The 12,772-nt window shown below is 32.7% G+C and overlaps 1 protein-coding gene and 1 non-coding gene across 4 annotated transcripts in view; both read right to left on the bottom strand.

Moving 5' to 3' along the window:
• Positions 1-6,943: 6,943 nt before the first annotated feature.
• Positions 6,944-7,015, bottom strand: TRNAE-UUC (transfer RNA glutamic acid (anticodon UUC)). The gene has a single exon. It is a non-coding gene; the product is annotated as a tRNA-Glu (tRNA).
• Positions 7,016-7,723: 708 nt separating this feature from the next.
• Positions 7,724-12,772, bottom strand: part of Dh31 (diuretic hormone class 2) — a 68,833-nt gene continuing 63,784 nt past the window's right edge. Inside the window, exons 2-5 of one of the 3 annotated variants that reach the window (XM_076119030.1) lie at positions 11,549-11,632; positions 11,094-11,198; positions 10,304-10,324; positions 7,724-8,698 (exon numbers count right to left, since the gene is read on the bottom strand). In XM_076119030.1, the coding sequence (XP_075975145.1) occupies positions 8,569-8,698; positions 10,304-10,324; positions 11,094-11,198; positions 11,549-11,631 (339 nt within the window). In that variant the 5' untranslated portion in view covers position 11,632 and the 3' untranslated portion in view covers positions 7,724-8,568. The remainder of the gene's footprint in view (positions 8,699-10,303; positions 10,325-11,093; positions 11,199-11,548; positions 11,633-12,772) is intronic. The other 2 variants (XM_076119029.1, XM_076119032.1) reach the window with 2 other exon arrangements.

Raw genomic sequence — 12,772 nt, 5'->3', positions numbered from 1 at the left:
TGACAATCCAATAAATGTTATGATACATATAATTGATATAATGTACATATTATTATATTAGATTGACATCCACACACATAATCAATAACAATTACCTATATTTAAAGTCGGTCGAAAACCAATTCATTTATTTTCTTCATTTAAATAGATTTAATATTCAGTTTGAAACGCACACCAACTTAGCCTGAACTAAAATGTTCCTGTTATTTCGTTACCCCACAACCGCTTGGGTAATATTTTAAAGGATTAACTCGCACGTTTCTATGAATTTTATTCATAAGCGGAAACCTCAAGCCGATTTTGTATGATATTTATTTATTCACATAGTAATATATTCAGAATAATTAAGTTTTCATATAAAATGGTAATGCAACCGACTATTTCCGAGAATATGAAAATGTAATGTTCAAAGCTAAAACAGTATTGCAGTGATTGTTAGTAAAACCGCTCTTAAGGCTGTCTTTTCTGTGTGTAAGCGGTGGGCCCGGGAAAACTCTCATATGTGATTGCCACGTAAGAGGTATCGGGTTCAAATCCTAGGTCGGACCAAAAAGTTTTTTTGAGAAGTTCTGTTTAGAACTTCTCAGAGGTTGCCTTCGTCGAAGAGCCCGTTTAAGAGGATTTAAACGCAGGGCTTGCGTTTAAACTGTCACTACTAGTTTTAGCGAAGATTTTTTTTAGTGCACGTCATATCGTCATTTTGAACATGTTTTTTTTTGTTATTTTTTATATTACTCTATGCTGAAAACACATTTTAGTACACAACAAACCAAAGGCTACAAGAGAAAAGCGACGTCCTCATTCCCGGAATAATTTTAACCCACTTTGCACGCGCATGCGAAAATAAATAAAGCATACAAAAATATTGAAATAATCCCATACATATTTATAATGGTGTATTTCTATACGTGTTACTGTTGCCAACAAATATGGTGGACGTGACATGGGTTAATACGGTTTTATGTGGAAATGACAACCATGTTCGTACACCAAGTTCCGTTTTGTGTTTGATCTCATGATAACCCCGTAATAAGTCTAAGTATGTGTTTGCTACAAGGATAAGATTTTTGCCCCCGGTTTCTGATTACATTTAGCGGTAGTTTATCTATTAAATAGTGTCAAAACTCATATAAAAAAAAAGCAATTGAATAGATAAATTACCGCTAAATTTACTCAGAAACCCGGGGTAAATTATATAAGTTCCAATTTACTTAATGCCGGACATTACCATCGAAAAATGTTATAAGTGAGTTAAAATTTTGAGATGCATATGCCATAAACCCTTTTAGGGTTTGAAGTGCAAACACAGTGTGCTTACTTGTTAAACTTAAAATACAGTACCTACATAATTATATCGTATCCAGTTGCATAACGGTTTGAAATTTCCACAACAGTTTTAGAAATTTGTTTACCACAGTCAAGTTCACTCGTGTATTCAAACTAAAGATAGCAAAATCGAATATCTATTTGAACATTTGACCTAGAACTCAACCGAGCCTTCACAACGGGGTAGGTACTAAAAGATATTTAATTTCATCCCTTCTCTTCGCATTACAGATAAACAAAAGTTACGAAAAACAGCTTCTAAAATTGTTTTAAGTCTTACATTTTACTCTAGATTTGCTTGCAAATTCTTTTGTGTAGTTTAAATTCTTGCGAAATTCTGTCCTATTTGATGAGAAATAAAATTCAGATAACGAATTTTCTTAAATTATTTGTCTTTCTTTTTCGTGAGTAGGTTTATGAACTTTACTTCTAGCCATAAGCTATCGAAATTGCTATAAAGATAGTAAAAAAAGATTTTTTAAATTCTAGGTGACTTTTCCTTGCAGAAAACATACCAAGCCTGAAAATGTTATGATGATAAGAAGAAAAATTTAGTCACCTACATAGATGCAAAGTCTTTACTTATGTGTATCAGCAATATTAATTTATCGTTGTATAGATACGTACATATATTATACAGTCCTAGTAAACGTACATAATATAATACAATTTGATGCTTAAATTATATTTTATCTCTTTCAGCAGAAGCAAAAACATGTACATGCTCTCTAATTTCCTCATTGATTAATTAAAAGGCTGTATAACGAACATTTGCTTTAATTACGAATACTAATTACTCGTTCCAAGCAAACATGTTTCCCACACATTAGCAAATGATTACAGAACCGACTTCCGAAAAATCTCTCCCGATTTGGAGGTCTACTCTTGGCCTTCGAAAAGAAAACCTAATTTTGAATAAAAACGTTGTCTTCACGACTGTTTTATTTTTGTGACCTCGTTCAAACTAGAGTATATTGCGTATGATCATTTACCACCGATAGTGGGAATATGGGAACAACCGTAAAACCGTTAAAAAATACGTGCAGTATTTTTTTTAACCCATACTTAATATACCTATTCCACTGTTGGGCAAGGGTCTCCTCTCATACGAGGGAGGGGTTAGGTCGCAAAACAAAATGCTAGTTAAATGCGGTAAGGGGACTTAAAACGTATGCGAAAATACAAAAGAGTTATGCCATATTACAGGTTAATTTCGTTCGTTAACGAATATGCGATTCGAAAAATAGTAGGCCTTCTGTTTCCATAAGTATATTCCCGTGTTTTTCCTTATAAGATAATAGCGTTTAGAAACCATTGGTTGTAATAATAACAAGGAAATATTAAGGAATATTGTTATCATGTCGTATGAGGTAGACAAGATTTGACAGAACATTCGGACGTCCCCTTAACTACAAAGATGTCGTAAAGATAGTTATATGACAAGAAAGAGGTAGTTCGAAGGAAGTTGCAAAAAATATTAATATAGGATAAAGATTAAATTGAAAATAAGTGTGCAATGTGCAAATACTGGATTAAAATTTTCATTTGAAAATCTATGGGAGTTTAAATGCTTTACGTTTTTTTCAAGTTATTTAGATGGAATTTATTATATCTCGGACATCTATTGCTGACATAAAGACATCTGAAAATACTAGACCGGATAGGCTTAGAAATATGACAAGAAAAAAAAGTTACCGAAGGCTTCGGAAGAGTTCGGAGAGGCATTTTCCGAGCAGTGGAAAACGACGACAAAAGAAAACAAAATACATTGTTTCTATTTAGAATTTTCTCTATATGCATGTCACCCAATATTCTGCCATATTTTTTATGCACACCTAGTCAAATGCAAGTTCTATTTTGAGACCGTCACTATATCTATGAAAAATACGACCATAATTATAACAAATAAACACGGACACGCTTTTATGAACACTCGTCCATTAGTCAACGTCACAGTGTCATCACAATACACTACAAATCGATTTCCTTGCTTCGTTTTTTTGCTAAATATTCCTGGAAATTTATAGGAATATGTGCCGTATTTTAGGTGCTGTAAAGTTTAGATTTGTGTTTTATATGGTATGGACAGTTTTATGGTTTCTTTGGTAGATCAAATGTTCTTTGGAGCTTACTTTGTATTTTTTAATTAAGTTTTGATAAAACTGTTTTTCACAAATAGACATGGAAGTATTTGGACCGCTTAACGGCAGAGAAATAGTGTGAAACTAAGTTAAAACCTGTTTTTGTCTGGAACACGAACTGTTGAACACGCTAATCTAACTGAACAATCACGATCATTTTGTTACGCGCTTTTGGCATCTTGCAGTCAGTTTTATTGGACACCCTAATTTCCTTCATATTCTTTTTGAGGAAAAAAAATATTCTCTTCTTGGAAGAAATCTTTACTAATGTATACTGAACTCCTCTGATGTCATTTTGTCTGCCATAAACATACCTCTTAAATTTGACCAATTTGCAATAGATGTAATACATAAAAACGATGATAAATATGTAATTTGTTGTCATTTTTTTTTATATTTTCCAGTAGACGCTCTAACCAGGTTCCCATACATACAAGAACCCGATACAAAGTAGCCAAATAATCTAACTATAGTTGGAAGTGAACTAAACGATGAGTTATTACTGCTCCCGGCAAAGTTATTACGAGGCGAGGTTAGCATTCAATTTACTAGCTGCACCTGCCGAGTGCACTATCGATCGAGGTCGTTCAACCTGCTTTTCTTAGAAGATAGGTTTTTAAATTGCTATGGGATGTTGGTACTCTAGAATACAAAGCAGACACAAATATATGAAGGTTTGTCTATCTGTATGTTGCAGTTTCATGTTCAAACCGTAGAACCGATTTTGATGAAGTTTGTCGGAGTAATGGTGAAATTCACGCGAAAATTGATGTCAATTATTTCTTATTGTTTTTAAACCTTTCTGTTATACAAGTTCAAGATAAACGAATACAAATGTCTCATTGACGGTTTTTCTAGAGACTCAATTCCGCAGAGAAACTGACAGAAAATGTATGAAAAACATCTGCCATAATACCTATTACACACGTAAGACTGATACTATAAGCGGAAGTAATAAAATTACAACCGACCGAAAACAATATATTTAATTTTGTTACTATGTTGAGCCAAAATAACGACTCACAACGCCCATTATATTAGTAATTTATTAGTCAAAGTTTTTCATATCCGTTGGTTAGTAGACCACTAGACTGTGCCGGTCGCAGAAAAGATAAAAACTAGGTTAATGGTAACATCAGCTGGTTGAATATGTTGTAGAAGACATATTTGTATTATATGAAAACTTGTTACTTAATTCCTGAAGATGATTGTAAATATGGCTAAGTTGGCAAAATATAGCAAAAACAAAAGGTTAGGAATACCTATAGAAATAATTAATAAGTTATTTATGCAACTAAAATTATGCCACTACTGATGCGCTAAGGCCTAAAGGTTTTCAATCCAAACCGAGAACAATATAAGCGTGACATACAAACATAATATATCTACTATGAAGTTAGTGTTATTTCATGCTTTTATTTTTTTTTATTGCTCTACGTATTGAAGATTATATTGTATAGCATAAATAGAAATCGTTCCTTTTCGCAATCAAATGCACCGTACCGCTACAATTACAAATTGCTCCGTTTAAATCTCCTTCCTATTTATTTATTTAAGTCCTGGAAACATCATCAACGAGGCGTGTCTTTTTAACAACTACTCAGAGGATATAATTATTTAATTTTCAAAATTGTAGCTCACAGCTTATTTCGATAATTCGATCTAATACGAATAGAAATCGACCTTAGCACTGATGAAACAATGATTAAGTGATTAATGCATAAAAAACACTGTGGAAGGATTTGTAATAAGTAAATTATAGCCGATCGCAATGAATTAAAACAGACTGTATAGGAAAAAATAATAGCGGAATTTGATTCAGAAAAAAGCGTGTTAATTAGTATTACGCGAATAAAATGTTTGCCGCGATAAAATGAATAAGTACGACGTATTATGATAAGACATCCAAATCCGTTTATCCGTTTTAGCGGGATTGTGTGACTACAAATCAATTTTGTAGAATATTGTTCTTTATTCCAACAACATAATAAGAAGTCTTGACATGCTTAATTCTACAAATCAATTTTAGAGGAAATATTATATGGCACTAGCGTTCGATAATTTAGTAGAGTCCTTGACATGCACAATTCTATAAATCAATATTAGAAAAAGAATATGGTATAAGTATACAGTCCCACATCTTAGTTGAGAGTATCGTCATGCACAATTCTACAAAGCAATTTTATTTTCGAGAAAAATATGGTACCTACTTTACCTGAAATTCACGAGTGGTCTAGGATAAAATTAATAACACCGCGTATTGCCAACATGAAACAATTGTATCAAACAGGCTACAGTTACTGTCAACTCCATAAGCCTGTGGGTCACTTATAAGTTAAATTCAGGATGTTCATACCAGGTTCTCTACTAAGGTGTCGAAATAATGATTAAAAAAATGTACATACATGTAAGTCGTTTATATGCATCCTATGTTCAAACGAGGGCACCCCAGTTCCTGTCGGAGGTGCTAACAAGCGGCTAATGGATTATTCCACGAGGATAGGTACTTACCAACCACGTGCCGTGTTGTGACTAACTCGTGTTCATGTACATCGTGGTTGAAGACTTTTTGTGGGGATTTGGTCATTTGTTTGAAAGAGAAGCTTGAAGAGGTCTTTTCTGACTATGACTGGAGAAATAAGCGCCGTTTCATGGATGTTAATAGAAAATGAAACGTTTTGGGGGGCATTTTAGTTTATTATTAGCAAGTAAAAGGTTTATATTCATGATTTTAATAGCCTTCAAAGATAATGCATCTAAATATTGCTTAAATATAAAAAACGGTACCCTTTTACCGATAAATTCTGTAAGTTAATTAAAAAAATGTGATTTGAAAACATTTAATAAAAATAGCTGGATGTGTACGACGTTATTCAAATCACAGAAAAACTTTATGAGCCACAATACCGTCTAAAATGACCTAACACCACCTAATTTTATAAATCAATTCATTATTTTCTCAGTCGTCTGCCCTCTATTCCGTCACAATAAACGCGTTAAATACACGTCGGCTATAAATACTGGAGGCAGCCATGTTGAAAAAACGTATGGCTATCCATCCGAATACACAATCCACCCCAGTGATGCACTCCAGTTTACGAAGACCTCCCTGTCCCTCCGAACTGTTCGTTATCCAGGCCAAGTTACGAAGAAACTTGCTGGCGTAAGGGGTCAAGTTGCGATGGTCCACGTTGCTTTTATTTTCTCGTGCCACCTTTATTGACACTGCTCTTTAGTTGGAGTGCAGACGATTATGAGTGAACACATCGATATTTTTTTACAGATATATTACGTGAAAATATAGCGAAAAAGAGTATCAGCAAACAATGCACACTGCTTCAATTTATATACGAAAAATGGTAGCTTTTGTTAGCAAATAACTGATTTAAAGTATAACTAAGACTAGATAAAAAAAATAAAATAACAATTTAAACGACAAACAAAACAAAGAATTTGGACTAAGCCAATAAGGTACTTTCCCGTACCGGGAATCGAACCCGAGCCTCCTGGGTGAAAGCCAGGTATCCTAGCCACTAGACCATACGGGATGATGATAGTGATGGTAAAAGTAACGTTCCGTTGCTATTGACAATTTACGTGTGTATTGCTATGACGTCATACGAGATATTTCTATTATAATCAATTTTTCAATCAATTATCTGGAGCCAGAGAAATCGTTTCAGCATTTACCTCTAAATTATGTCTACGTTGCTCTTTTGCTTCATAATCAACGAAATTTATTATACCGGCCAAGTAAACATTTTTACGCCATTTAAATGCATGTTATAGTGTTCAAAACATTTCAATTCTTTTTATTTAATTTTAATTGTGATTATTATTATAATAAATAAGAAAAAAATGGTTTAGTCCTAAATTTAATGATTTCTGACCAGTAACGCCATCTAGTGGCATTCGGTAACAATTACAATCATACGGGTACTGTACATGCTCAAACTGTAAATGTGTTTACTAAGAATTGATAGATGTCGCTAGTAGTCTGTGGTAAGAAATTTGACTAGGTTTTGATAGAGGGCGCTGCTCTTGTTAATGGAGTTTTATTAAAGTGCATAATTTATCTTATGATTGTAATTTACTACATGACTGTATTTTAGCAGCCATAAATGCTATTAATATTATTTTCTGGGTTGGTTTTGGATTCAGTAAAAGCTTGGGAAGTATCATTGAAAAGCCTTTGTCATTGCAGTATAGTGATATTGATAGATTTTCTATAACATAGACATAAATAACATGAAGTATTAATATAAACACATTTATATAAATATGAATATCTCTTTATTTTTAACAATAAACTCTAGACAGGAGGTATTTATCACTTAATGTTTTATCTATTTACTAAATAAATTTGCCACGTACATACATAGGAATGTAACATTGAATCTATTACAGATATCTCTAAAGATGGAATTTCTTAAGAAATATTGTTAGGTATTCTAATTTACAATAAATAGTAAGCGTTTCAAGACAGCGTTTCCATGATTAAATCTTACAATTGGAAAGATAGATATTTTATGATTTAATACTGAAGGAATACTGACACCGAAATGGAATGAAGATAAGTATGACACGAAAATGACTAGAATAGTTACGAGATCAACTACACATCGTAAAATGTAGAAATGTATCAAAATCAGTCAAATGTAATTTTCCATATTCCAAAAATATTTGATATCGACTACAAATAAAAAAAACTATGTTGAAATTGAAAACTGACAGAACCAAATTCAAAAACAATTTCATTTAAAAATAACCATTTAAAATACTATTATCAAATTGTTTAATTCCAAGACAGTAACAAAAATAATGATTCCAAGCGTCTTACAAGATCATAATCGTTTTAAAACATTTATTTTTCAATACAGATGGTTTAATCGTACATTAATATATCACTTTAAGCGTTAATTTGAATAAATTTGATTATAAACTATGTATTTGGATGACTTGATGGTAGCCAGCCGGATGTTTGATACGGACAGTTGTGACGTTAAGATTACTGCATTGAGATGTACGTGTAAGATAGAATAATAATGTATGTATCATGAATCCATCCCAGTGCAGTATTCAGGTAGTTATTAGGCTAGATTTAGTGGGCATCACGTCGCCTCCTTCCCGGTCCGCCGGCGTAGTTGGCAGCTGCCAGTCCCATAAGGTGCTTAGCTTGAAGAGCACCGGAGTATCCACGGCTTAGTCCCAAGTCGAGAGCACGCTTCTCGCTGAAATTATTTCAAATTTGTTAGTGTCATTGTTTTATAAAGTTTGCTGCAAAAGCTGGCTATTGTTCGCGGTAGGCAATCTAAGTGTTAGTTGCGTGTAGCTTGCATTCCATTGCTTTATCTAAATGTCGTGGCTAAATAAAATTAAGCGTTTTTAAATCAACGAATGCGCTCCTAATAAATATGTTGGCCTTTGACTCTAGTTTTTAGAATTTGTAACTTTTTTCACTAAAATAAGCTAGCGAAATTAAAGTTAAACGACGAATGTTTCACAAAACATTTGTCAGCGAAAACATTTAATTTAACTATTTTCATCCTCAACTTGTAATGTAAATAAACACGAGTAAATGCGAATACCTCTCCGGAAAAGTTACAAATTCTTTCGCTTGAAACATGTGGGCACATTTAAATAAAAGGAACAACAAATCGCTCTCCATTTTTTGCAAAAACTCGTTTGCTGGAAACTTAATCATTCTCTACGTTAATACAAAAGTGGGATTATCTTTGGAAGGAATACGATTGGGTATTCGACACATTACCAGTGACTGGCATCAAATATCTTTTACAAGCTTCTAATAGTGATTAGGCTGATATCCTATTCAGTACTCATATAATAGTGTACCAAAAGCTATAAAGCATTAATAGATTAGTAATATGAGCTAATAGGACTGCTATTTATATCTTTTTATTCGGGAATAAGGCCAAGACTTATACAAGGTTTTTCTACTATACATATTTACTGGATACTAAGTTTATTGTTGCGGATGTCAATGGAAACGCCGGGAGGGATTGGCTTAGAAAGACATAAAACTCTTTCGTGTCTTGAAAAAAGTTCAGGTGTCTAGTACTCGTAACCAGCGGTCCTGAATGACAGGATATATGGATGTGAATAAGGCCATGGAAGTTTGTAAGGATCGTTATTTGGCGTCTCCCTCTCTCTGTGAAAAGGCGTGATATTACGGATATATTGTTTGCAAGCATTACATTTTCTAAGATAATCTAGTTTTCAGTCTTTGGGTACAATGGGTAGTATTGGGTAGTTTCTAAGGAGCTGAGTTTAGAAACAAATGCTCAAGGGAATCATGCCGTATTGCTATAACGAGACTTCGTGAAAGGGCACAGCGGTCGTTGATTGCTTTTGTTTTGTTAAATTCTATTCGATTGGTTTCCAAGCAATACTTATTTAGAACAACTAATATGAAATGTGTTATAGGGAATATAGGTTCTCTATAGAATTAAAGAATGCGTAAAAGAAGTTGTCAATAGTGTGTATACTAGAAATTTTAAATGACTTAGATCAAGATTATAATATAAGTGAGATATGCAGAATCAACAAATGTCGAAGGTGTTTATCATAAAACTTTCTTATCAAAGAATTAAAGAAGCTGAACTATTCTAAAGTTTTTTAATAGGTATATGACTACGATACTAAGGAGTTAATCAAGCATTAGAAAAGCAGATTTCAGGCTAAATTAAAAGCATATTAGGTATATTATTGGCTGAAAATTAAAATAAAAAATGGAAATTAGAACTCAAAATGCTCAAGGTTATTGAAGCAAGCTTTTCTACGTTTTATAACAGACGACTATCGACTATCTGACATACCTAGTGATGTCGTCTTTATAGCTGTAAAAATAAAAAAATAGACATTACACGACAGAAGAATGTAGGCTTATTGTAAACTTATATATAGATACTTAAATATTATGTATAATACTGTTTTATAAACTGTGGTTTATTATGAAGAAAGCAGGATATTTTTTTGCTTTATGTAACATTTTTAATTAGTTATTTCAATTTCAAATTATTTATTCATAAAAGATCTGATCAGATATGATTATGCAAATTGACAAGTGTTTAACAGATGTTTATGTAATAAATAATTTGAATATTTTAAAATAAAAAACTATCTTACGATGACAATTTTGAAATCATAAATCCACCAATTCATGCATACAATTCGAAAAACAATTAAGTAAATCGTGTCTTTTCCATGAATAATTAATATATACTTATATTTCGATGTATATAAATACTTATATTAATTTTATAGAAACCATGATTAAAAAACTGGGTATTTGGTTTTCAAATGAAAACTAAAACAGAACTTAAGTAAATTCTGACTTATAAATAATTGGGGTCTATGCCACTGATCCCATGAAGTCTTTCCACGATGAAACAAAATTAAACTAGTGACTCCATTTTTTCTAGAAGTCCCAGTGCCATCAATGCCATAGGACTAGATGGACAAACAGAATCTATTGTATAATATAAAAACAAAAATATTGCTGAGTATACTTTTAAGAAAGTAAAATTTCAATGTTTGATTCTGGCTTTGAATATGATTAAATGTAAAACTTATTCAAAAATATTGTTGGTTGAATGGTAAACGTACTTTTCCATTTTGCGTTCGATCTGGATGAGGTTTCCGAGGCGGTTCAGCATGTCCATGATCTCTTCAGGCTCGTACTGCACGTCGTCGCGGTAGTAGTTGCTCGGACTGAAATATACAGTTTTATCATTTAGTGAACTTGTTTTTATTAAACATACTTATTCAGTTGTACCATAAATGTAATATACGTAAATTAAATCTACGAACGATAAAAGTTTGTTTATTCTAATACCAGAATTCGTTAATTTCAATTACCGACAATTGATAAATAAAAGCTGAGGATAAATTGATATTCAATATGAACTACGTTTCCTCAGGAAACACAGTAAGAAAAGTAAGTAATTAATGACAATTTTTACTCCAATTTCCTAATATTCCAATGGGAAAATGATAGTAACATTTTAGACAGTTTTATGTCGGAAAATTTTAAATGTATCTTTAGTTAGACATTGTACCACTACCTCGGGTAAGCAGAAGCGGGTACGACGAGAAGAAGCGCGATGAGCGCGCAGCTCGCTAACAGGCAGCTTGCTCGGACCATCCTGGAACAAGAGAAAATACTCTATTAATATTCACAAAAAACTCATTTCGTATAACATTTCCTAGAAAATTAAAGTTTAAAATACTGTCAGACATTTTTTAGAAACACAAAAAATCTACGATTTTATTGACACGAAATATCTTTTCTATGAAAGTATCTTCCCTGTAGTTTTGTGCTTGTCACTCGTTAAGTGAGATCTGCACAGTATGTTTTCATTCTCAAAAACGTGCTGTCGATGGACTTGGCTGATGTTTTTGCAACCGGTTGCCTGACATACGTTTAATAAGTACAGCATTAGCTTCATAGTTAATGAGTATAATGAACGACACCGCTATTGAATTACCTACGTGTCACTTATACCCGTCTTGCTCTATGTATGTCACCTTGCCCTGATTTAATGACCTTGCAATCAAGTAAGAAACTATTCTAATACGTACTTCACTCGATAGACTACAGAGGACTCGTTCTCGCACATGATTTTTCACAACCAGTGGCAAAAATTATAGGGAAGCACATCAAAATATGCTTTGGTCTTGAAATAAGAGACAAACGCCAAAGTGTGTGTTTCAAATAATTATATTACTTATACAAGTTTATTTTATAAACGATTTCCTAGTTTACATATTGATGATGAAAAAAACGTGAAAGCTTCCCAAAGCCAACGATTGATGGCCTCACGTAGGAAAAGAGGTGCGCTAAAATCGAGATAAAAGACACTTCATTATTTCTGCTTACGATACAAAACCTTGTTAAATACAGGAGTAACTAGACCAAGTTTAACTTAAGTTCGGTCGATTTACATAATATATATTATTATCTCATATTATGAGGTTAAAAATGTTAACACGATCTTTCACATACACTTACTTACATAAAATCACGCATTCTTCCCATAGGGATACGCATAGATCAGAGAACGCCTTTTTAGACTCCTACTATAAATAAGATTTCTTTTGTCGGCAACAAATAACAACAAACTAAGTTCTTGAGGTACTTAGTTTGTAAAATGGAAATTAAACTTAACCTATGAATAAATTAAAAAGTGTCCGTTCCAGAGTTTTTATCACCCTTTACATAATCGTTCAGTTCTTTTTATCTCCTATGTATGTATATTATATCACTTACATACACCCGAAGGTGT

The sequence above is a fragment of the Anticarsia gemmatalis genome, chromosome 10 (genome assembly GCF_050436995.1).
Source record: "Anticarsia gemmatalis isolate Benzon Research Colony breed Stoneville strain chromosome 10, ilAntGemm2 primary, whole genome shotgun sequence".
Taxonomy (NCBI): Eukaryota; Metazoa; Arthropoda; class Insecta; order Lepidoptera; family Erebidae; genus Anticarsia; species Anticarsia gemmatalis.
This window is presented reverse-complemented; position numbering and strand designations above follow the sequence as displayed.